Below are 26,460 nucleotides of genomic sequence, written 5' to 3'. Positions count from 1 at the left end.
GACTTATCTGGATGCCAGGGTCTGCCAATTGTGGATACAAAAGTACAGGTTAGGGAAAGAACACTGGTGCTGGGGCCTGGTTAGCAGGCCTCAGCACACTTTCAATTGTAAACATAGCATCAGCAAAGGCAAAAAGTCAGGGGGCAACCATGCCAAGGAGGCATTTCCTTACAACAGACAACTGGGTATTATCAATTATCCGCAATGGCTGTTGCCTAGAATTGATAAACGTCCCTCCAAATATTCAACCAAGATAACACAAGTTATCCCCAGAACATACAGTTCTGTTACAAGAGGTTCAATCTCTACTACTCAAACAAGCAATAAAATTAGTTCCACAGTCCCAACAAGGAACAGTGATATACTGACTATACTTCCTAATACCAAAAAAAGATGGCACCCTCAGGCCAATATTAGACCTCAGGCCCTTCAATTTTTACATCTTGTCAGAACATTTTCACATGGTAACTCTGCAAGATGTTATTCCACTGCTACAAAACAAGATTTTATGACGGCTCTAGACCTCAAAGATACGTATTTCCACATACCCATCCACCCAGCTCACAGAAAATACCTTAGGTTTGTCATACAAGGAAAACACTACCAGTTCAAAGTGTTACCTTTTGGCATAACAACAGCTTCAAGGGTGTTCACTAAGTGTCTAGCGGTAGTAGCCTCATACTTAAGAAGACAACACATCCATGTCTTTCCATATCTAGATGATTGGCTAATAAAATCGTACACAATGCCAAAAACATGTACGTTATGTGATAGAACCTCTGCACACACTAGGATTTTCTATAAACTACCAAAAGTCACACCTTCAACCAGCACAAGTACAACCATATCTAGGTGCTATCATAAATACTCAACTAGCTCTAGCGTATCCAAATAACCAAAGGATACAAGCTTTCCAAAATCTAATTCCACTCAGACAGCCAAATTAGCAATACACAGTAAGATTTATCATGAAGATCTTAGGCATGATGGCATCTTGCATATCAATAGGCCCACATGCAAGGTTAAACATGAGGCCCTTACAACAGTGCCTTGCACAACAATGGTCACAGGCACACAGTCAACTTCAAGATCTAGTGTTGAAGGACCACCAAACACATACGTACCTTCAATGGTAGAATCGCAGAAATTTAATGAAGGGGCAGTCGTCTGAAGACCCTATACCTCAGACCATGATTACAACGGATGCATCAATGATTGGTTGGGGCGCTCACCTAAACAATCACACCATTCAACAGCGATGGGAGGTCGAACAGAAACAGCTACACATAAACCACTTAGAATTATTAGCTGTATTCCTTGCCCTAAAAGCATTTCAACCTCTTCTCAAACAGAAGAATGTTCTTATAAAGACAGACAACATGACAACCATGTATTATCTCAACAAACAGGGAGGGGCACATTCATCTCAACTGTCTGTTCTAGCCCAAACAACTTGGAAATGGGCAATTCACAATCAAATTCACCTAATAGCACAATACATTCCAGGAATAGACCATCAATTGGCAGATGTCCTCAGCAGAAATCACCAACAAACACGCGAATGGGAGATTCACCCCCAAGTACTTCAAAAGTACTTTCACAGGTGGGGAACACCAGCTATAGATATATTCGCAACAAGCGAAAACAGAAAATGCCAAAACTTTGCATCCAGACATCCACATCCCATGTCCAGGGGCTATGATTTATGGATCAATTGGTCAGGGATGTTTGCTTACGCTTTTCCCCCTCTCCCACTCCTTCCATTTCTGGTCAACAAGTTGCGTCAAGCGTCACTTAACATGATACTCATAGCACCAATATGGGCATGTCAGCCTTGGTACACAACACTACTAGACCGATCTGTAGTACCTCACTCCAAACAGACCAGATTTGTTAACACAAAACAAAGATCAAATCAGGCATCCAAACCCCAATGCTCTCAATCTAGCGATTTGGCTCCTGAAGTCGTAGAATTTGGATACTTAAATCTTCCATCTGAATGTATGGAAGTCATTAAACAAGCACGAAAACCCACTACAAGACAGTGTTATGCAAACAAGTGGAAAAGATTTGTCTACTATTGTCAATCTAAGACCATAGATCCACTTACATCATCTATACAAGATATTGTATGTTATTTACTTCATTTACAGAAATCAAATTTGGCTTTTTCCTCCATAAAAATACCTTACTGCAATATCTGCATACTTACAAACTATTCAACATACTTCTTTATTCAGAGTTCCTGTTATGAAAGCCTTCATGGAAGGATTAAAATGCATCATTCCACCCAGTACACGACCAGTTCCATTATGGAATTTAAATATTGTACTTACAAGACGTATGGGACCACCTTTTGAACCCATGCACTCTGGCCAAATTAAATTTTTAACATGGAAGGTTTCCTTCCTTGTGGCTATTACTTCTTTAAGAAGTGCTGGTGATATATAAGCATTCATTAGTGAAGAACCTTTTTTCCAAGTACACAAACATAAGGTTGTACTAAGAACAAATCCAAAATTTCTACCAAAAGTAGTATCTCCTTTTCACATCAATCAAACAGTGGAATTGCCAGTCTTCTTTTCACAGCCAGATTCTGTGGCAGAAAGAACTCTTATGTACTATATAGACAGAACTAAACAGTTTAGGAAAACAAAGCAACTTTGTGTTGCTTTCCAACAACCACATACAGGCAATCCTATATCAAAACAAGGTTTAGCAAGATGGATTGTTAGATGTATTCAAACATGTCAAAGCAAAAAGACAACTTTTAATCACTCCTAAAGCACATTCTGCAAGAAAGGTGCAAAAATGTTTTTTGGGAACATTCCAATGGTCGATATATGTAAAGACCCCTCATACATTTACTAAACACTACTGTGTTGATGTTTTCTCACAACAACAAGCCACTGTAGGACAAGCTGTCTTAAGAAAATTATTTCAAACAACTTCAACTCCTTCAGGCTAGCCGCCGCTTTTTGAGAGTACTAACTGCTTTGTAGTCTACGCATAGCATGTGCATCTGCAGCTACACATGCCATTGAACGGAAAATGTCACTTACCCAGTGTACATCTGTTCATGATATGTAGTGTTGCAGATTCACATGCACCCTCCCCGGAAGCATGTAGTCGTTTAAGTTACTAACATTTGTACATATCTATTTGCATTTACATTTGCATGGACATCTCTTTTCTCTTATATACTCTCACTCCTTTCTTCAACCTCTGCGGGAAAACAATCTAAGAATGGAGTCGATGCCCATGCGCAATGGAACCAAGAGGAGCCACTCGATCCCGTGACTCCGAAAAGACTTCTTTGAAGAAAAACAACTTGTAACACTCCGAGCCCAACACTAGATGTCGGAATGGATATGCATAGAACGTGAATCTGCAGCACTACATGCCACGAACAGATATATGTTCGTTTGGGCTCGGAGTGTTACAAGTTGTTTTTCTTCGAAGAAGTCTTTTCGAGTCACGAGACCGAGGGACTCCTCCCATTTCGATTCCATTGCGCATGGGCATCGACTCCATCTTAGATTGTTTTTTTTCCGCCATCGGGTTCGGACGTGTTCCTTTTCGCTCCGTGTTTCGGGTCGGAAAGTTAGTTAGAATCTCGGAAAAAAACTTCGGTATTGTTTGCGTTCGGTATCGGGTTAGTTAGAACAAATCGACACCGAATTTTGAAGAGCTCCGGTGGCCCTTCGGGGTTTTTTCGATCCCCCGTCGGGGCCTGGTCGGCCCGGCCACGTGCGACTTCAAGGCTGATGGAACGGACCCCATTCCGCTTCTGCCCAAAATGCCATCACAAGTATCCGTATACGGATCACCATCTGGTTTGTAACTTGTGCTTGTCCCCCGAGCACAAGGAGGATACTTGAGAAGCCTGTCGAGCGTTTCGGTCGAGGAAGACGCTGAGAGACCGAAGAGCCAGGAGACTACAAATGGCGTCCACGCCGACAGGTCAAGATCGTTTCGAGGAGGAAGAAGAAGCTTTCTCCGTCCACGAGTCGGATTCTGAAGAACTCGACGCTGAAGAAACACCCAAAACCGTGAGTAAGACGTCGAAAATCAAGACTCACGAGAAGTCCACAAAAGCCCAGGGGACGCCACCGCCAACAGGCCATGGTTTAACCCGAAAACTAGGTGACCCATCCAAGGCACAGAAAAAGGGCATGCTGGTGTCGAAGTCATCCGACTCCGGTCGAGATACCGCCACACAGCAACCTCGGAGCCGAGACAGCGGCTCTCAGAAACTTCGGCACAGAGACAGCGGCACCGAAGAATTTCGGCACCGAGACACCACGCCGAAAACAAAGAAGGTTTCTTCGGAGCCTAAAAAGACTTCGAAAAGGTTTTGGTTCCGAAACATCCAGCCTCGGAGCCGAAAACTAGTTCCTATACAGAGGAACAAGGATTAACCTCCCAATTACATAGATTTGGAGAGGAGCTTCAAGCTGTAGAGCCTGACTACACGCAAAGAAGGCTTCATATTCATGAGGACACAGGGAAGATAACCACTTTTCCCCCAATCAAAATAAAAAGGAAACTTGCCTTTCAACAAAAGGACAAGCAACCACAGGCAAAGGTGGCATGGAAAACAACCCCACCACCGTCTCCACCACCATCAATACATGCATCACCAGCAACAACTCCACCACTGATGCACTCACCAGCTCATACTACAATGAGTCAGGATGATCCCGATGCATGGGACCTTTACGATGTTCCAGTGTCTGACAACAGCCCAGACTCCTATCCTACAAAACCGTCACCACCTGAGGACAGTACATCCTACACACAGGTGGTCGCAAGGGCAGCCGAATTTCACAACGTCACCTTACATTCTGAACCAATTGAGGATGACTTTCTGTTTAACACCCTATCCGCCACCCATAGCCAGTACTAAAGCCTTCCCATGCTCCCAGGAATGCTAAGACATTCAAAACAAATATTTCAGGATCCAGTTAAAGGCAGAGCCATAACTCCAAGGGTGGAGAAAAAGTACAAGCCACCGCCAACAGATCCAATCTATATTACAACACAACTAACACCAGACTCAGTAGTTGTAGGGGCAGCTCGTAAGAGAGCCAACTCTCATACCTCAGGAGACGCACCACCTCCAGACAAGGAGAGCCGCAAATTTGATGCTGCGGGAAAAAGGGTTGCAACACAAGCAGCAAATCAATGGCGTATTGCCAATTCACAAGCACTTTTGGCAAGATACGACAGAGCTCATTGGGATGAAATGCAACATTTCATCGAACACTTACCCAAGGAGTTCCAAAAAAGAGCGCAACAGGTGGTGGAAGAGGGACAAAGTATCTCAAATAATCAGATACGGTCTTCCATGGATGCAGCAGATACAGCTGCGAGGACAATAAACAATGCAATCACGATACGAAGGCATGCATGGCTGCGCACTTCAGGGTTCAAGCCGGAAATCCAACAAGCTGTGCTCAATATGCCATTTAATGAACAGCAATTGTTTGGGCCGGAGGTGGACACTGCCATTGACAAACTCAAAAAAGACACCGATACAGCCAAAGCCATGGGCGCACTCTACTCCCCGCAGAGCAGAGGCACATTTCGAAAAACACCTTTTAGGGGAGGGTTTCGAGGTCAACCCACAGAAGCCACAACCTCACAAACAAGGCCTACTTATCAGGGTCAATATCAGAGGGGAGGTTTTCGGGGGCAATATAGAGGGGGCCAATTCCCAAGAAATCGAGGAAAATTCCAAGGCCCCAAAACTCCTCAAAATAAACAGTGACTCACAAGTCACACAACCCCATCACATAACACCTGTGGGGGGAAGACTAAGCCAATTTTACAAACTTTGGGAGGAAATAACAACAGACACTTGGGTCTTAGCAATTATCCAGGATGGTTATTGCATAGAATTTCTCCAATTCCCTCCAAACGTCCCACCGAAAACACACAATATGTCAAAACAACATATAGATCTTCTAGGACTAGAAGTTCAAGCATTGCTACAAAAGGACGCAATAGAATTAGTACCAAATCTACAAAAAAACACAGGAGTTTACTCACTGTACTTTCTGATACCCAAAAAGGACAAAACTCTGAGACCAATACTAGATCTCAGAACACTAAATACCTACATCAAATCAAACCACTTTCACATGGTCACATTACAAGACGTAATCCCACTGCTCAAACAGCAAGACTACATGACAACATTAGACCTAAAAGACGCGTATTTCCATATACCAATACATCCTTCACACAGGAAATACCTAAGGTTTGTATCCCAAGGAATACATTACCAATTCAAAGTGTTGCCATTCGGAATAACAACTGCGCCAAGAGTTTTTACAAAATGCCTGGCAGTAGTAGCTGCACATATCAGAAGGCAGCAAATACATGTGTTCCCGTACTTAGACGACTGGTTAATCAAAACCAACACGCTAAGACAGTGTTCACAGCACACAAAATATGTCATACAGACCCTTCACAGGCTAGGTTTCTCCATCAACTACGCGAAGCCACACCTTTTGCCGTGTCAAACACAGCAATACTTAGGAGTGACAATCAACACAGCAAAAGGGATTGCCACTCCAAGTCCACAAAGGGTTCAAACATTTCACAAAGTAATACAGGCCATGTATCCAACACAAAAGATACAAGTCAAAACGGTAATGAAACTCCTAGGCATGATGTCTTCATGCATAGCCATTGTCCCAAACGCAAGATTGCACATGCGGCCCTTACAACAGTGCCTAGCATCACAATGGTCACAAGCACAGGGTCAACTTCTAGATCTGGTGTTGATAGACCGCCAAACATACATCTCGCTTCTATAGTGGAACAGTACAAATTTAAACCAAGGGCGGCCTTTCCAAGACCCAGTGCCACAATACGTCATAACGACGGATGCTTCCATGACAGGGTGGTGAGCACACCTCAATCAACACAGCATCCAAGGACAATGGGACATACATCAGAAGCAGTTTCACATAAATCACTTAGAACTGTTAGCAGTATTTCTAGCGCTGAAAGCATTTCAACCCATAATAACCCAAAAATACATTCTTGTCAAAACAGACAACATAACAACAATGTATTATCTAAACAAACAAGGAGGGACACACTCGACGCAGTTGTGCCTCCTAACACAAAAAATATGGCATTGGGCGATTCACAACCACATTCGCCTAATAGCACAATTTATTCCAGGGATTCAGAACCCATTTGGCAGACAATCTCTCTCGAGATCACCAACAAACCCACGAATGGGAAATTCACCCCCAAATACTAAACAATTACTTTCAAATTTGGGGGACACCTCAAATAGATCTATTTGCAACAAAGGAAAACTCAAAATGCCAAAACTTCGCATCCAGGTACCCACAAGATCAATCCCAATGCAATGCTCTATGGATGAACTGGTCAGGGATATTTGCGTACGTTTTTCCCCCTCTCCCTCTCCTTCCATATCTAGTAAACAGGTTGAGTCAAAACAAACTCAAACTTATACTAATAGCACCAACATGGGCAAGGCAACCTTGGCACACAACACTACTAGACCTTTCAGTAGTACCTCATGTCAAAGTACCCAACAGACCAGATCTGTTAACACAACACAAACAACAGATCAGACATCCAAATCCAGCATCTTTGAATCTAGCAATTTGGCTCCTGAAATCCTAGAATTCTGACACTTAGACCTCACACAAGAATGTATGGAGGTCATAAGACAAGCTAGGAAACCTACCACTAGACACTGCTATGCAAATAAGTGGAAAAGATTTGTGTATTACTGCCAGAATAATCAAATTCAGCCATTACACGCATCTCCAAAAGATATAGTAGGATATTTACTACATTTGCAAAAATCAAATCTAGCTTTCTCTTCCATAAAGATACATCTCACCGCAATATCAGCTTACCTGCAAATTACTCATTCAACTTCACTATTTAGAATACCAGTCATTAAAGCGTTTATGGAAGGCCTAAAGAGAATTATACCACCAAGAACACCACCTGTTCCTTCATGGAACCTCAACATTGTCTTAACAAGACTCATGGGCCCACCTTTCGAGCCCATGCATTCTTGTGAAATGCAATACTTAACGTGGAAAGTTGCATTTTTGATTGCCATCACATCTCTAAGAAGAGTGAGTGAGATTCAAGCATTTACCATACAAGAACCATTTATTCAAATACATAAAAATAGAGTAGTTCTAAGGACAAATCCAAAATTTTTACCAAAGGTTATCTCACCGTTCCACTTAAATCAAACAGTAGAATTACCAGTGTTCTTCCCACAGCCAGATTCTGTAGCTGAAAGAGCACTACATACATTAGACATCAAAAGAGCACTAATGTACTACATTGACAGAACAAAACTAATTAGAAAAACAAAACAACAATTTATTGCCTTTCAAAAACCTCATACAGGAAATCCAATTTCAAAACAAGGCATTGCTAGATGGATAGTTAAGTGTATTCAAACATGCTATCTTAAAGCAAAGAGAGAGCTGCCTATTACACCAAAGGCACACTCAACCAGAAAGAAAGGTGCTACCATGGCCTTTCTAGGAAATATTCCAATGAACGAAATATGTAAGGCAGCAACATGGTCTACGCCTCATACATTTACCAAGCACTACTGTGTAGATGTGTTAACTGCACAACAAGCCACAGTAGGTCAAGCTGTACTAAGAACATTATTTCAAACTACTTCAACTCCTACAGGCTAAACCACCGCTTTTGGGGAGATAACTGCTTACTAGTCTATGCACAGCATGTGTATCTGCAGCTACACATGCCATCGAACGGAAAATGTCACTTACCCAGTGTACATCTGTTCGTGACATTAGTCGCTGCAGATTCACATGCGCCCACCCGCCTCCCCGGGAGCCTGTAGCCGTTTAGAAGTAGATCTTGAACATTTGTACATTTGTAAATATATTACTTTAACCTTTATTATGTACATACGTATTCATTCCATTGCATGGGCACTATTACTAACATACACAACTCCTACCTCACCCTCTGCGGGGAAAACAATCTAAGATGGAGTCGACGCCCATGCGCAATGGAATCGAAATGGGAGGAGTCCCTCGGTCTCGTGACTAAAAAAGACTTCTTCGAAGAAAAACAACTTGTAACACTCCGAGCCCAACACCAGATGGTGGACTGTGCACAGCATGTGAATCTGCAGCGACTAATGCCACGAACAGATGTACACTGGGTAAGTGACATTTTCCATTTCTTCACTCCTTACTTCACCCTCCTACGGGAAAACAATCTAACAAAGGACTCAATGCCAATGCGCACTGTCACCTAGAGGAGGAGTCACTCGATCTTGTGACTCAAAAAACCTTCTTCTAAGAAAAACAACTTGTAAAAGTGACATATATATATATATATATATATATATATATATATATATATATATATATATATATATATATATATATATATATATATATATATATATATATATATAGACAGAGACAGACAGACGTGAGAAATTGGTTTGATTGAAAAGAATACCTAAAAAAGAGAATGATAAAACTATGTAGTAGGCTGGATTGACAGTTTTTTTTTTTTCAAGCACTCCTACTACCCCTTTGAAGCTTCTTCAAATTATTGAATCTTATCCTCCAAAGAGCTCTCCTGTTTCATATATAGCTGCAAAAAAAATTAGATGGGAAAACAAGATATTTACCTAAAGTAAAGGCCGACGTGCAAAATACCTTCGTGTTAACAGATCCTCAGTGACGAGACTTCAGATTGTTCAGAATGCGGCACCCTGCCTTCTTTGTCACATTTCAGAATCTGCACCTGTTTTCTATCACCTTCAGAATTTGCACAGCTCCTTGTTGCTAAGCGGATGCAGTTCAGGTCACTGTGCTTTATGCACAAACCCATAACTAATTTGGGTTCTTTTATATTTAAGGTCACTGGTGCATTCATATTCTCTGAGTCTTGCGCTACGTTCAAGCAATCCTAATCTTGCAGTAAAACTGGCTAGGCCGGAAGGGCACTCCTTTGCTTTTAGGGGTCCTAATTTATGGCACTCCCTCTCTCCGAAACTTTGCTTATTCAACTCTATAAAATCTGTCGAAGGCCTGGCTGTTTTAAGCTTTGCCTGTTTGTTATTGCTTGGAAGCCCTGTTGGGTCAGCCATATACTTAATAAATTAGGGCAGATTCGAATAGAAAATGCATAAGAACAACATGGGATGTATATATACCTACCTCATGAACTAAACATTCCAGATAACGAAAAGATGAATCACAAGCAATGCCCTAGAATTACTCGCAGACAGCCGCATAGATTGTACTGAGAGCCATTCTCGAAACAGTTTCTCAAGTACACCAAAAATTACAGACAACCCGATTATAGTTATAGTGGGTCAGGTGGAAGGCTCTAAGACATCCTGCTTAATTGCCTGGACCACAGAAGAAACAGCCTCCAGCTTTGAGCGATTTTGCGAATTGGTACTTCCTTGTAAATCATTTATGGAGCGCAATGCCTATGTTTGTCACCCTCTCCGCTAACAAAGGCACCCAAACAGGCTTTAACTTTATTAACGGCTATCTGCTCTTCAGTTCGTGCCCTGGTGTGCTGGAGCCGGCGCAGAGCACTCTCGTGTTAGCTCCTTGCAGGAGCAGGGTGTTAAAAGCGATGTCCTCGCTCCTGCCTTGAAGCAATTTACCAGTGTGGTCGTTGTGAGGGCTGGCAGCATATCCCCTGTGCTGTTCCAATTACAAATCCTTTATTAACCAATAACACACTTTGTTTTTTTAACACCTCTATAAGATCTGGCGTTATCATTGAAGATACTCACTAAACCTAACCAGGAGCTGCTATGCTCGGTATGAGCTCCACATTGAAAATGTAAGAGGGAAGCTGAAAGGGTGGGAGGAAAGAAACTTTGAACCACCCACTCACCCCCCGATCAGGACTCAGCCACGCAGTTGCTTATTTATCCCTTAACACAGTCTGAATATGTTTCAAAGCAAAGTAGATCATCAGAACTGATGATGGAGGGAGAGAAGAAGGCTGAGGGGAAGAATAAGGAAGCGAGGGAGGGAGTAGCGGAGACAAAGACTAGGGGCCAGATGTACCAAAGGATTTTACCCATTCTGTGTCTATGGGAAAAAGCTTTCGTACATATGGCCCTAAATGAGGTATCTGGCTTGGGTAAAAATACAGTTTTACATACGTTTCAATGGCAGGGGGCACAGCTTTCCCAGTCCAATACCTTTTATTTACAAATTATTGTTTTCATGTGTGATAAATTCAATTTAACGATGGAAACAAAGTGACATGGACTTAAAGAGCACGTGTATGAAAAAAAAAATGTGGGTGTGATGCTGTGTTATGCAGTCACCTTGTATAGCATTCAACATCTTTTTCACAACTTGTAGGAGTATCAGGAGAACAGAAAAGGGGCGAGAGAAGGATGAAGGTAGTGGAATGGTAGAGATGGAGAGCACATGGGGAAATTTGTAGGAAGATTTAAGGGAACATTATGTTATGCCATAATGCCCTCACAGTAAAAGCACTTCTGAAGTCAATGGGGCAGTCATTTTCGCCCTAATTTGACCCACTGACAGACACGCACCACAAATAGCTGTCTCCACATTTAATATTGGGTGTTTATAGAAGAACTTTATTGGGCTTTTTTTTATTAGCCGGGAAACAGGTCCAGTGCTTCCATAAAGGAATTTAAGACAGTAGCAAAAAGATACCATCTGGTGGTGGTTAAAAAATACTGTGAAAGAACAGAAACACAGCTCTTTTAGTATATCGGAAGTGCTCCAGGAGGCAAAATGCAATTTTGCCTGGACTCCTGAAAACCCTTATGTCTTCCCTGTCAAGAAAAGGATTTACTGAGACTGCCTGGAGTTGTTTTGCCTTACTAGTCAAAGGCAAATTCGATTGGACTCCCAGATTGCCTACCCCTGCGATCCAAATGCAGAATGTTACCTCTATATGACCAGCAGTAGTCAAGGCACGGGACCTCAGCAAGGGAGCCCTAGAACCCAGGAGGTGGCATCTTACCAGGAAAGCTTTGTGCAGAAAGGTCAGCATTTGTCTGTTGTAAAGGCGTCCTAAAGCAAACAGCTCCATAGATGAAAAAGCAATTGGACGAATTCAGTGCAGTGTTCCAGCAAGTGCACCGCTTGTTCTATCTTTCCTGATGTGAGGCAGTATCCGGCAGCTCTCACAGGAGAAGGAATACAGAGAGAATTTTAACAACTTCGAGCAAGCCGCAACTTTTGCCCCTGGAGCGCTCCACATACACATTATCCAAGACAGTTTCAGATCTTTTTCTCTTATTTGGAAAAACCACTAGGTGGTGCCCTAAGAGTTCTGGTTTAACTTTGGTTATAGACGAGGCAACTTTGGCCTGTGGGTTTCAAGCATGACTTATATCACTGAACGGCTTGGTAAGAGATGCAGAAGGGCTTCTAGTAGCGACAAAATGTTACAGTGATTTCTCTTAAAGTCCCAGTCATACATACATAGCGACAAGGCCCGGCGCTCTCCTCCTCTTTCCCTTTTAGGTAGCCTGCCTTAAATCAGAGCTTTCTTTCAGTAAGCAACAATCTGGGGTGACATTTTGAAAGGTTTTATGCTGTGAAACAGAAGCAATAGCGGCACAAGGGTGACAGGGAGAGACAGACGATAGGCAATCGAAGGCTCAGAGGGGGCAGGATGGGTTTTTAAGGGGACTTGTTAGCTGAGGGAACGGGTGGAGGGGTGTGTCTGTCTGTGTTCACGCTCTCTCAGTACACTCCTTCTGTCCTGCATTTCCTTAAGCATTCTTGACCCCAACCCCGTCAACCCCACCTGCACTGACCGCCTGGACCCACGTAGACGACACTGAAACTCGCAAGATCATGAACTCCATCCACTCAGGATCCCCTTCAGACCCATGCCCCCACCACGTTTACAACAAAGCCGACTCCACCATCACCCCCCAACTTCGAAAGGTCATCAACCTATCCTTCGACACCGCGATTTTCCCGGAAAGCTGGAAGCACGCCGAAATCCACGCCCTCCTCAAGAAACCCTAGGCAGACCACAACGACCTCAAAAACTTCCGTCCGATTTCCCTCCTCCCCTTCTCGGCGAAGGTCACCGAGAAGATCGTCAACGCTCAGCTTACCCACCACCTCGAGGACAACTCCATCCTGGACCCCTCCCAGTCCAGTTTCAGACGTAACCACAGCACCGAGACTGCTCTCCTTGCCGCCACAGATGATGACAGACAGCAAATGGACAACGGTGAAACATCAGCCCTCATCCTCCTGGACCTGTCCGCAGCCTTCGACACGGTTTGCCACCACACCCTATTAACACGCCTCCACAAAGCCGGAATTCAAGAAAAAGCCCTCAACTGGATCTCCTCATTCCTCTCCGGCAGAACCCAGAGAGTCCGACTCCCACCCTTCCGCTCCGAAGCCACCAACATCATCTGCGGCGTACCCCAAGGCTCCTCTTTAAGCCCGACGTTGTTCAACATCTACATGGGCCCCCCTCGCGCAACTGGCCCGTCAGCACAACCTCAACATTCTCTCTTACGCCGACGACACCCAGCTCATCCTCTCCCTCACTAAAGACCCACACACCGCCAAGGCCAACCTCCACGAGGGAATGAAGTCCATCGCCAAGTGGATGAGAAATAGCCACCTGAAGTTGAACTCCGACAAGACGGAGGTCCTCATCCTCGGACGCACCCCCTCAGCCTGGGACGACTCCTGGTGGCCCACCGCGCTTGGACCCCCGCCAACGCCAGCCAACCACGTACGCAACCTGGGTTTCGTCCTCGACTCCGCCCTCACCATGTCCAAGCAGGTCAACGCAGTTTCCTCCTCCTGCTACAACACCCTCCGCATGCTCCGTAGAATCTACAAATGGATCCCGACGGAAACCAGAAGAACGGTGACCCAGGCCCTCGTCAGCAGTAGACTAGACTATGGCAACGCACTCTACCCAGGCATCCCAGCAAAAGACATCCGACGCCTCCAGCGCATCCAAAATGCCTCCGCCCGACTGGTCCTCGACGTCCCCCACCACTACCACATCTCCCACCACCTGAAAGACCTCCACTGGCTCCCCGTGGACAAGAGGATCACCTTCAAGCTCCTCACCCACGCCCACAAAGCACTCCACAACGCCGGACCAGCATACCTGAACAACAGACTCAACTTCCACGTCCCCTCCCGCCAACTCCGCTCCGCCAACCTCGCCGTCATTCCCCGCATCCAGCGCAAAACCTCCGGTGGCAGATCCTTCTCCTACCTTGCCGCCAAGACCTGGAACACCCTCCCAACCTCCCTGCGGCAGACCCAGGACCTTCTCACCTTCAGGAGACTTCTTAAGACCTGGCTCTTCGACCAGTAGCCGCACCCCGCACCCCCCTTTCAGCGCCTTGAAACCCTAGCGGGTACGTAGTGCGCTCTACAAATGTTGTTGTGCTTGACATGGTCTTCGCAAGCTGTCATTTGACGACTTTAGATGAAACACAGCACCTACATTTAGCACAGATATACCTTGCATCTAGCTACCCCACTGCAGAACTTTCCACCAGGACCAACCATGCACTGTCCTACACCAGACCACAGTAAGACACAACTCTAAATATACAGCCAAGCACTAACAGACAACAAATAAGGCACACGTCATCTGTTGCTGTCACTGAGTGTCTTACGCACAGACGTCTGGGAAACAGGGATGGCGCCCATGCATTAGGTACAGTCTTCTGCGCTCACCCACCAAACACCAGTGCTGTTCACTTGCTACTTATTGTAAATGGCACAGTCACCTAAGACAGGAAGATAAGAGGATGCGGTGTAACGGACAGAGATGCCTACTTTGGAACAAGAGAACCAGGTTCGAGTCTCGGCATCAGCTCTGCATCCTGTGATTCTGGGCAAATTACAATCTCCCGGTACCTAAAAAACAAATGTGAATGAATGTAATGAATGTATCCTTGTGCCACGTAACTGATGCCTATGAAAAGTGCTCCAATACCCTTGCGTGGAGTTTGCTCTACATAAAACCGTAAAACAATATAGATTAAGAGCATATTTTCAGACGGCAAGTCAGACTCCGGTCTGCGAAGGAAATCTCTGATCCATTTGAGATGTTAACCACAGATGACCAAAAGTGATGCAGTGCCAGAGTGTTCACGATACAAAAGTTATTAGCAATAATGTAACGAGAAAAGTGTACTCATTTGAAATGTGTTTTTATTTTAACTGATTGTTCCTTCAGGGAGGGGCACCTAGCGAGGGAAACTCCGGAGGCGAGGCTCTGCAGTGCAAGTTTTAATTGAATAGAAGCGCTGAGGGAAACAAAAGGGAGGAAGGGGTTAAGGGTGGGTGCAGGGTGAGAGAGTAACTAACTGACGGAAATGTTGACAAATCCCCCTAAAAAAGATGATTGCTTTGGAGAGTGATGTGGCATAACCTGCAGAGCTGTGGTTCGAGTCCCGCTGTTAGCTCTCCATAATTGAAGAAAGGCACCCCAAACCTAAAGATAAATTGCTCTGTTGGCTACGTCTCTAATAAAATAATTTTTTTTAAAAAGAAACCGTCAGGGAAGTTTGTTCCTCTCATGGCTCACGAAGGAAAGACAGGAAACAATGTAACTTAACTGGTGCTCATGCAAAGCACTCCAATACCGCTGATCAAATTCACGCAGTGTCAAACTTTATTGTGCCAGGAGCGCAAAGGGCAGAGACAGCAGGGGGAAAAAAAGTAGTTTGCCACACTAAAGTAAATCGGCAGTGGTGCAATTATCCACGTAATGGGGTCAGTCTGCAAGGCGTGACAAAACAGCCTCAAGGAGGGTCAGACGTAAAGTATTTACCAATGATATCAAGGGATTTTTGAAAGGCAAGCCCAGGAAGAATGAAAGAAATAGGTGTGGTTAAAACCACACAAATAGATTACAACAGGTTGGAAAAGCAGCAATTGCACGTTGCTATGATCGACCTTAAAGGTTTTTTTTCTTCCACAAAAGGTCCCCAAAAAAAATACAAAGTAAACAAAGATAACGATGGATATCGTATTTAAAAAAATAAAAATAAAAAATAAACCACTAACTTTTTATTAACACATGTATTTCTTGAAATATGTTTGTTTCCTCAACAAGTATACTAAAAATATATATCAATCTCATTCCTGGTCCAAATTGTGTAGAGTAGCGAGCTCCCAAACCAAAAAGCATTTTGTCATCTCCAGGGCAATATGCCCCAATAAATATATTTAATTTCAAAACAGTTTAATGCATTTATTGTATTCCTCGTTGTTTTTCAAATATACAAAAATAGCAAATGAGGAAAGATATTTGCCCCTTCGTCCACTCCATATTACTAACAAGGCGCACTTAGGCTAACAGGCTCTCTGGAGCTGCACTGACTGTGCACCACCTAGATTGTGGCAACTTGTGGGAGGGCCTCCGGGGTTCACCTCTCCCCCCCTGCCACAGGGGATGTTGTCACGGGCTGCATCTGCTTGCCATGGGGTGAGGGCCATTTTCCTATTCCTAGTCCAGTCTGACGCCTGTAGTGAAAACATGCTGCCTGCAGTGGGAGGCAATGCAGCAGTTTCAAAACTGTTTTTTCTCTACCTCTCTCCAACACAGGCAGTTAAACGCCTGGCCTTGAGGACAGTGTGTTTGCTTTCTAATTGGTTGGAAAGTCCCTTCATGCAATGTGTGCGCCCAGCGAGAGTGGGCGCCAGGGTACATACTTGACACACCGTGTGCACATTTACATACCAGAGCGCCTGAAAAGCTGTGCAAAGAGGCAACTACTGTTGGATCTAAATCAGCAATTGTATGCTGTGACAAAGCTGTCTGCAGAGAACTTACACTGTGTCCGTGGTTAGCCTTGGCTGTATTTATGAAGTTGCCAGACATTCTGCATTGGGTTTATTTATTGGATTTGGTGTAGTGCATGAGAGTGATTGTGAATGTTGTGCTTATGGAAGGCATCTTTCCCATACCACGAGCCCTATACTTTAGTGTTTCTCCAGATAATAGGATAATGCGCGGCATTGAACTCCAAAGGGGAAAAATTCTCTTACCTGCAGTGGTTATTCTCTGTAGTTTGTGTTGCTTTGCAATAACCTCCTTGTTTGATGGTTGTTAAGGGGGTTCTCCAAACTTATTTGAAACTTTCGACTTGAACAGGGAAAGGAATAACTTGTTCTGTAATTTAGAGTAAAGAAAGGTAATCTATTGACACTGAGAAGCCCCGCTGGACATTTTGTTGGTTCCGCCCTTTCTAGTTGTTGATTCTTGTGGTGCCAGAATCATTCAGTAAAACGGGCATTGTTTGCTTCTGTGCAGACAGAACAGCATTTGTTTCCGTCAGAATGCAATTAATCACGCGTTTCTTTTTCAGATTGTGCAGCCCGGAACTCCCTATTTCTATGTCGAATTAGATAATGGAGAGAAGCTTTTTCACAGAATTAAAAAGAATTTCCCCCTACAGTTTGGCAGGTTTGTATAACTGTTTAATTGTAACATTGCAGCATTACCCCGATTTGTGAAGGGTATTAGCATGAATTGTTTGAACTGTCAGTGCTTTGTTTTGAAACATATCCGGAAACTAAATTATTCTGCTGTTGTCGATTACTTGCATTGTGAGTGGACTACACTTTGCCTCTGCGTCACTAGGAAAATAATGTATGGGGTGCTTCTGAAGATTGTCAACTGCTTGCAAGTTAAATAAGGAAAGAACAAGATAGCACAGCATTACCTTTAATTGTTAAAACATTAATTTTCTCCACATACTGCCCAGGGCGCCTGCGCGGGGCATGGCTGCCGGCCTTCCAAACCAGCATTTCGTTGCTCATTTAAAGGTCACCAATGTTTACTCCACGTCCTAGTTACATTTCTTTCTTATGGCCAAAAAGAATATGGTTCATTTTACTTTGCGAACTGAATGTTGTGCCCTGTAAATTTGCGGCGAGTCCTGATCTTTCAAAACCTAGTGAAATTAATGATAATTCGATTTCCAGTTTTTGTTCAGCTTCTCTGCAGTAGAGGAAAGACGAGGTCATATTTCACGTAGATTAACAAATTCCGTTTTTAACACGAAATCTTACTTTCTTTGTTTTTTTTAGGTTTAATACAATTTTCTCTAAATTCAACGTATTTCCCAAACCACAATAACTTGCTCACTGAGAGATTTCCTTATTGAATAGGGGGCATAGTAAGAGACCAGTAAGTAATTTGCCTCCTGACTTGACGTGGATAGCAGTGGTGGTCAGGCGTTTCTCTGTCGGACACTCGTTGCCTCATTCAAACTACTTGTGCAGCTGTTCCCCTTTTATTATTTATTAACCAGCATCATTAGCTCAAGCACGTGTGGGGCATGCAATATGAGCGCCAAAATGAGCTTTAAAAGGTTGTGCAGTTTCATCGCAGGCTTCCACCAGTTTGCAGTCTGTGGAATATTTGATCCTCTAGGTGGCGCTGTATATTTTGCAATCTGTTGTGTTTCTATGGGATTTATTTTGCGGAAATTAGTATGTGGTATCTGCTTCTTTTTTGCAGTGTGATCTGTTTAAGTTATGAAATCCTTTAGGATTCCCGTTTAACCCCTTAATTGGTCCCCTATAATGTTTCAGATGATCCTCCAGTTTCTAAATTGCATAACTCAAGAATCTCCTATGAATAGTGCTCCATGTTTGTTATGCTGTCAGCATGTGCTTTACTTGGCCTAACACACGGGAATGCTGCTTTCCCGGAGCAGGACGGTAAAACATTTTAATACGTTTTGATAAATAAAAAGGTAATACGATTTAGAGTGCCTGGAATGGCCTGGAGACCTCTCTTCTTTGGGTGTAGGCCGAAGGCGCCTGCCACAGTGAAGAGTTTGCAGACCCTACCACACCATGAAGGTGTTAGGCAGGCAGGATGTCTAGTTATATTGTCTTGTTCAACTCCGTTGAAGTTTCCCTGTCGCCTAACCACCCCTTGTCTACCCAGTGAATGGCTGCCAATCTTAAGAGAGAACTTCTACCGCCGAGCTCCCATCATTATATAGACCGCCTGTTGGGCCATGCCCCTGGAACTCTGAAAGGAGGAATCTGCTTCAGTGGCAGAGAGGACCCAGTATCACCGGTGCCAGTCTGCCAAAACCAGTATTATGGTCCTTACAGTAAAACTGCTGGCCTCTAAAGACACATCAACATCCAAAGATACGCTAGGAAATCTCTGTGCTCCCACCTTACGAGAGTCTGACGGAGATTTCACTTCCTACTTCAACACTTCCTTCTTACCCCTGCCTCCCATCCACCCTTGAATGTCTATGCCCTTTTCCCCCTACCCCAGATGTATTCTCTTTACCTATATACCACCTACCAACTGCCTCTTAGCCTACCTCATCACCTTCACTTCCAGTAAAATCTCCCACTCCCACATCACTTTTATATGCATCTACTCCCCTTTCCCCTCATTAACACCCATTGCTCTACCTTCCAGCCTCAGGTTTCCACCCAATCTCGACACTCATTGTACTGATTCCTCTTGCTTCCTAACCCCGCCCCATCACCCCCTGCTTTCCCTCTCTAGTTATCACATTGGTGCTGATTCCATTGTCACTTGCACATTCTATGAAACTCCTCTCACCTTTCCACACCCTCCCCCTCCCCACACACACACATTTTCTCATCCTATCGTTGGGTCTTGCCACCTAGCAGTTATCATTTAACCCCCCAGACCCGCCCACCTTCTCTGTCTCTCTCAAACATCTACCCTCCTAGTACACCCTCTCCACCTAACCGCTGCCCTCCTTCCCTCCTAGTATACCCTCTCCACCTAACCGCTGCCCTCCTTCCTCTTTCATATCTTAAAACTATGATCCTGATATTTTGGGGGAAGAGCTTCTGTCCAGCCTTGATGGTTCTGAGTGTTCTTTGATTTTGCCATCTTGCTCTTCCCTCACACTCTTTTTGCCATAAATACCCCCTTCAATGGAATGTGTGGCTGCAGAGTACCCAGCACTAGGGAAGCCGTTCAGGCCTAATCTGCATCTTCGACAAGGCAACCCCGGAGCTTTGGTGGTAAATGACGGTCACAGATTTGATGTGTAGCAAACCATTTACCTTGCTCCCTCCGGAGTTCACAGTAGCAGACGGTGTGTCAGTTCCATTCTGGAGTGGTCTCCTGGACAAGGTGGAGAGGAGTGGTCTCTGGTCTCAGATGGAGCAGCGCCACCACAGAAATATTCTGGCTCTGCTAGCTGTAAAAGCCTTTCTACAATCCAACAGGGGCAGGTAGATCCAGGTGCTGACGGAAACCCCACCCCATTTAGTATTTCTATAAAGAGGGTGGAATTGAGTGTTGTGCCCTCTGTTGAGCTACTGTGAGGTTTGGGCAGTAGCTGGCACATCACGAGATGTCCTTGACCGGATCCCTTAACAAGACAGAGAAACTCAGTTGCCATCTTGCCAGTCATGAGTGGCTTCTGCATCCGTAGGTGGCACGGGATATCTTTGCCCAGTGTGGCATACTCTTGATAAACCTATTCTCAACTTCTGAAAATACCCAATGTTCAGCCTTTTACTCTCTGGAGTTTCCTCCTGAAGGGTCCCCAGGAGACACATTCTGCCTTTCTTGGGACTCTAACTTCCTATATACATTTCCACTTCTGTTGCAGCTGCTTCATTTCTGAAAACAACAAATGGCACCAAGCACAGCTCATTCTGGCGGTGCTTGATTGGGCAGAAGGCCGTGGTATCTGCCCTTCACTTTAGCTTCCTCTTTAGAAGTTCCTGCTGTCCCGACAGCAAGGCAGGGTTCTGCACCTGAACCTTTCCAATCTACCTCTTCATGCGTGAAGACTGTGCCGAGCCAAAGGAGGGACTTTGAACTGCAGTGTCAGGTGGTTGTTCGGATTTTTCCTTCTCGCCGCCTTTCCACCAAATTAAGTTATTCATGCCCCTGGTCCAAGTTTGTTTCGCTGATGTGAACGAAGCAGATTGACGCTAAGCAGAATGGATTGTCTGGTATACTTTTGTTCCTGTTGTCTTTGGCTCGACTTGGCTTTGGTGTGCGGACTGCAGTTGTTGGCCATTTTGGCATTTCTTCATTTGCACGATCAGCCCTCATTTATATTACCCTTAGGGAAGTACTATCTAACGGTGCTTTCACTTATGTGTCACACTGCATTCTTCATTATGCTGCAGTGGAACAACAATATAGTTCGGATATTATTGACATAATCCTTTCGAACCTCTTCACAGTTGCACACTGAGACTCTTTACTCTGAAGACTGTTTTTCCCATTGTGATCACGCCTGTGTTTTTGCATCAGCAAGCTACAGACATTGTCAATTCAGCCTTCGTGTACTGCCTGCATTCCTGACAAACTGGTGCTTAGGAAATTAGCATCTTTTTTCATGAAAGTTGTCACCTTTGCAAGGGGGACTTTCATCATGCTTCCTGCATTCTTTTATGTGCGACATCCAACAAAAAAGGAATAGAGGCTACACCTTTTGAGACAATGTGCCCTTCCTTTTCTATATTGATGAGACTAAGGAATACTGGGTGGATGGTCATCTGTCTGTTGGGATGCTGGTGCAAGCAAGGAAAGGTGGTCCAGAAATAGATCATGTCCTTATGACCTGCATCCAACTGTGTTATGACCTCGCCACAGAGTATCCTCCAGAGGACCTTCAGGCTCATTCCACCAGAGCAAAGGTGAGAACTACGGCTGCAGCGCAGGGCTTTCCAGTTTTGGACTTCTGCCAGGTAGCCACTTGGCCATCTGTTCATACTTTCCCGAGAAACTACTGAATCAATTCACAAGTCCTCAGAGAGGGTCACTTTGCTTGCTCAGTCCAGCATGACTTCCCTACGTGAAGTTCACACACCAGACCTACCTCTTTGAAAGGTCATTACCTTAGTATTGGTTCACAGAGTGAGGAATCTACTGCTAAAAGTATCTGTCGGAGAGTTTGTTACTTATTTTCAGTATTGCTCCTTCTGGTGGCTACACTGTGTAACTGCAGATTACTGACCTCCCACCTCCTCTTTGTTCTGTGCAGTGGGCTCTTATAAATAAAATCCCAAATTAGCCCTCAGACACAACCAATGAAAGCTTAACCCTGTTGGGCGCGCTCTGCCTACTTGAATGAGGAATGTCAAGTGATTAAACTGTCGTCCGCATGCATGGATGGCACCTTTATGCGGCTCAGTGTCATCATGACTGGAGGTGGGACGGAGCTGCAGTGTGTACATTTGGTGCACATGAGCAACTGCAAGAATTTCTGGATCAAGCCTGGGGAGACTGACAAGGTGAGAAACTGTGGTTGTAGTATCCATCAGAAAAATTGGCCCCAAAGATAACAACCGGCCAGATTTAGAGTTTGGCAGACTGGTTACCCTTCCGCCGGATTAAGATCATCATATGCTGTTATGGGATCATGATATGGGGGATGGGATATCCGTAACTTTTGTGATGGAGTAACTCCCTCCGCCAAACTCTAAATTAGGCCCTTAGTTATTAATCTCTGAATACTGGCAGGCTTCAATACCTGGCTTGCTAAACCTCACCTACTTATCGTGGTTGAGCGACATGCCCACACAGCCAGACATGCCAGTAATTGCCCCAGTGACCCTCATCTACTGCCAATTATCACATGACCCAGACTGGTCATGACATTATTCATTTCACCATCCTACTAGTTCCAGCAATAGAAATTACAGCAATAACTACTAAAGCTGTCACCAGCCCGTGGTAGCATCTGGGTATTGCCACCTTCTAAGTCAAATTCGGCTCCAAGATATCTGCCTTCAGTACTTGCATTTCTGGCTAAATTAAGCTCTTTATTACATCCTCACAACAAAAAAGATTGCCACCTTGCACTCATGTGAAAAAGCAAACTTGGCTGATGCAGATCTCAAATTATTCAGATCCAACAAATGATCTCTGGAAAGAGTCTGGGAAAACCGACCGTGCTAAGAATAAACCAAGGGTAAAATTCTACCCTCGAATTTTGAAAACTACAGTCCTCAAAATAAATTGACTTAACTATTATCAATGGCTATATGAGTTCACTTGCTAAACCCAAAAAATGGCATAAAATAATTACCAAAACCATGCCCTCTACGTGCTTATCCTCCAAAACCAACCACACAAGAGATATGTAACTCCTTCGTGAGTCACTCCATCTCCAAAGACAATAAGCTGGAAAAGTCCCACAAGTATAATAAGTATAAAAACAAAAAATACCCCCTACTCAACCCACATGTCTCTATAAACAGGGAACTGCCACCGTTCAAAATACTAATCTTCAACCCTCCAGACTCCACTGAAAACTTAATCAAAATGACAATGGATTGTGGTAGATCGAGTCTCCAGCAGAATGCTATTACGCATATTAGATTCAAGGTCACGTTCGTCAATAGCTCAGAGCAGTCATACACTTTTCACTGGAGTCTGGAACATTCACATAAAAACGCACATTTTTCATTTTTATCCTTGAAAAAATTGGCCCCAATCTGGTACTATTAGCAAACTATCTCCCAGTGGCCGTACTGAAACTGACTGAAAGGGTGGGCTACCAGCTTCTTGTATCTTCCTGCATTGAACAGAACAATCAACTCTGACATCTATACTGAATCTGTAAATAAAGAAGCACAGAATCTGTACTAATCACCACTTGGTGGGCCACAATACTACAGTTGAGTCAAATAGAGAAGTGGCACAACAACTTTTAGACATTTCTGCTTCCTTTGGTTCGGTCCAATGTCTGGCCCTGTGTGAGGCTGAAATTGCTAGGGATTTAAGGTACGACCTTCAACTAGTTTAAATTCTTCGCGTCTAGCAGATCCGTCATTGTATCCAGCCCTGCATTATGTTCTGCCTATTTTCCGTCATACTCCACAGAGTACCACAATCTCCCCTCCTTTTTAGTATATATCTCGGACTTCTGCCAAACTCTGCTCCTATAACTGTGCAGGTGAGACACAGTTCCTGTGCCATGAGCCAATGTTTGCTAGTCATAGACCATTAAATACAATCAAAACTGACTTACAAATAGTACAAGTCACCATCAGTGTAGTGTATTCCCATATGGACTAGGTCAATTGCATCTGTCTAGGAGCATCCGAACAAGTGATAAATAAGGTACGAAGAATCCAAAAAGCAGCTGCAGGACAACTTAACCTCAGTATCAGGTCCGTAATCACTCCTGCCTTTCAGTTTATACTCTAGCGCTCCTTAGGTCGACATAGCACGTTCACAAGCAATGTGCACAACTCATTGTGCAATTCCTCACTAAGAGCTACACTTTTTCTATCGAAACCTTTGGAATTACCATCAAGTGAGAATACTGTAGTCCATGCTGGCTCCACTCTCCTCCGTACCTGTCTTCCAGCAAATCTTCTACCTGTGGAAACTCCTCAGTTAGGCTAGGGGCAATAAGCAACCACCTTGAATTTCAGCAATGACTGAAAACCTGGCTCTCACCATGTTTATAGCTCTTATGTTTTACTTAATCTCTTAATAGTAGATATTCACAGAAATCATCTTCTTTCAAACTCTTCCTAAACACTTCATGCTTGAGTGTAGCAGCGCAATCACATCATGTTTAGTGCTTGTCCCCATACCTCACACACCTCATCCAATGCCAACGGCATAGATCATTTTACGAACAACACCATGTCCGAACCTGCACTGCAAAAGGGCAACCTAGATATAGAAGCAAACTGGAGCACTTTGCAACACATTAAGTGGTGTTCAGCACTATCTGAAAGCTGTAATACGTAACAAGGTACCTGGGAGGTAGTTGACAAAATAACATTTTTCCCGCACATGCCTAGTAGCATGGAGGATTTGAGCTTGTATGTGCAGTAAGTTACCACACGCCAACTTTCCTTACAGTCTCACGGGTAATGGTATTTTATCTGTCGCCAGAAACTGCCAACTTTTTCACTATTCTGTACAGATGGCGCAGCTGCTCCTCACCTCTCTGCTTCATGCCAGATCCACCCAGCTGCTGAAGCAAGAGTATTTCAGTCTCAGTCAGAGCAATAGCCCCCCTTGACCTCTAAGCCGTAGGTGACCACAAGCCTTGAGGTCTAGCCCTGTATCATCCCATCTGATCAGCTACGAGTTGTGCTCATCAGGTAATGCTGATTTGCACAAGATGTGAAAAAGGATTTAGAATCTGCGAAAGTCTGAGCCATAGACTCGGAAATATCTGCATGTGAAAGTGCTTTGATTCATCATATCCATTTGTAAGTCAAATGTTGATGTCAACTTGAAAGGAGTTTGTGTAATTCATATCTTACAGTCCTGTGATAGACTGGTATGTGACCTGTTATTGATAGCGTTGGGATATCCGGTGGGACGAGAGAGAGAAAGAGAAAAAAAATATAAAGTGTGTGTGTATATGTATGTGTATATATATATATATATATATATATATATATATATATATATATATATATATAATGTTCGATGGCATGTGTGGCTGCAGATACACATGCTGTGCACAGGTCCTGCCATCTAGTGTTAGGCTCGGAGTGTTACAAGTTGTTTTTCTTCGAAGAAGTCTTTTCAAGTCACGGGACGAGTGACTCCTCCTTTTCGGCTCCATTGCGAACGGGCATCGACTCTATCTTAGATTGTTTTCTTTCCGCCATCGGGTTCGGACGTGTTCTTTTCACTCCGGTTGTTCGAGTCGTAAAAGTGCTACAAATTCTCTAAATTCGTCGGTATTGTTTTCGATCGCGTACCACCTATCATCGACACTTCGGTACTGGTGGATACAGATCTCTACTTGCCCTTCGGGGCACCCGCGCCCAACTCAGGTCTGGTTGGCCCAACCAAAAGTCTTGTCGAAGCCTCATGGACCGGACCCCGTTTAGATTCTGCCCTCGGTGCCACGCCAAGTTCCCTTACACGGACCAACATCTAGTCGGTAACCTGTGTCTATCTCCAGACCACCGAGAGGATACTTGCAAGGCCTGCAGATCCTTCCGCTCGAAAAAGACTCTACGAGCCTGAAGAGCGCAAAGGTTAGAAATGGCGTCGAGAAGCACTGAACGTCTCGACGCAGAAGAGGAGGAGATGATCCACACTGCAGTCTCCGCTCGGGGGTCCGACTCCGAGCACGAGTCCGACAACGACAGACCAAAAACAGCAGGCCAGCACGTGAGTACGCCTGCCCCTACCCAGTCCAAGCCCAAACACAAGGCCTTTGGGAGGCCACTGCCGGAAGGCCATGGCTCCACCCATAAAAAGACTACCGGTGACCAAGCAACATCTTCGGCATCGAGAAAGGCCACACCACCGAAGCCTTTGGACTCGAGCCAAAGCACAGGCTCCGAAATGCTCAAGCACCGACCCATGGAGTCAAAGCCCCGAAAATCCCTCTCGGAGCCGAGGCCAACGTCTACTCCAGGCCTTTTGATCCAGAGGAAACCGGCTTCAGAGCCGAAA

At 44.4% G+C, this 26,460-nt stretch overlaps 1 protein-coding gene across 2 annotated transcripts in view; it reads left to right on the top strand.

Annotated features, from left to right (window-relative positions):
* Window positions 1–26,460, top strand: part of CWF19L1 (CWF19 like cell cycle control factor 1) — a 276,784-nt gene that overhangs the window by 240,095 nt on the left and 10,229 nt on the right. For both annotated transcript variants that reach the window (XM_069228444.1, XM_069228445.1), the window contains one exon: window positions 17,405–17,502. In XM_069228444.1, the coding sequence (XP_069084545.1) occupies window positions 17,405–17,502 (98 nt within the window). The remainder of the gene's footprint in view (window positions 1–17,404; window positions 17,503–26,460) is intronic.

The sequence above is a fragment of the Pleurodeles waltl genome, chromosome 4_1, assembly GCF_031143425.1.
Source record: "Pleurodeles waltl isolate 20211129_DDA chromosome 4_1, aPleWal1.hap1.20221129, whole genome shotgun sequence".
Lineage (NCBI taxonomy): Eukaryota > Metazoa > Chordata > Amphibia > Caudata > Salamandridae > Pleurodeles > Pleurodeles waltl.
The sequence above is the reverse complement of the archived record's forward strand: the minus strand, read 5'-3'. Positions and strand labels throughout refer to the sequence as shown.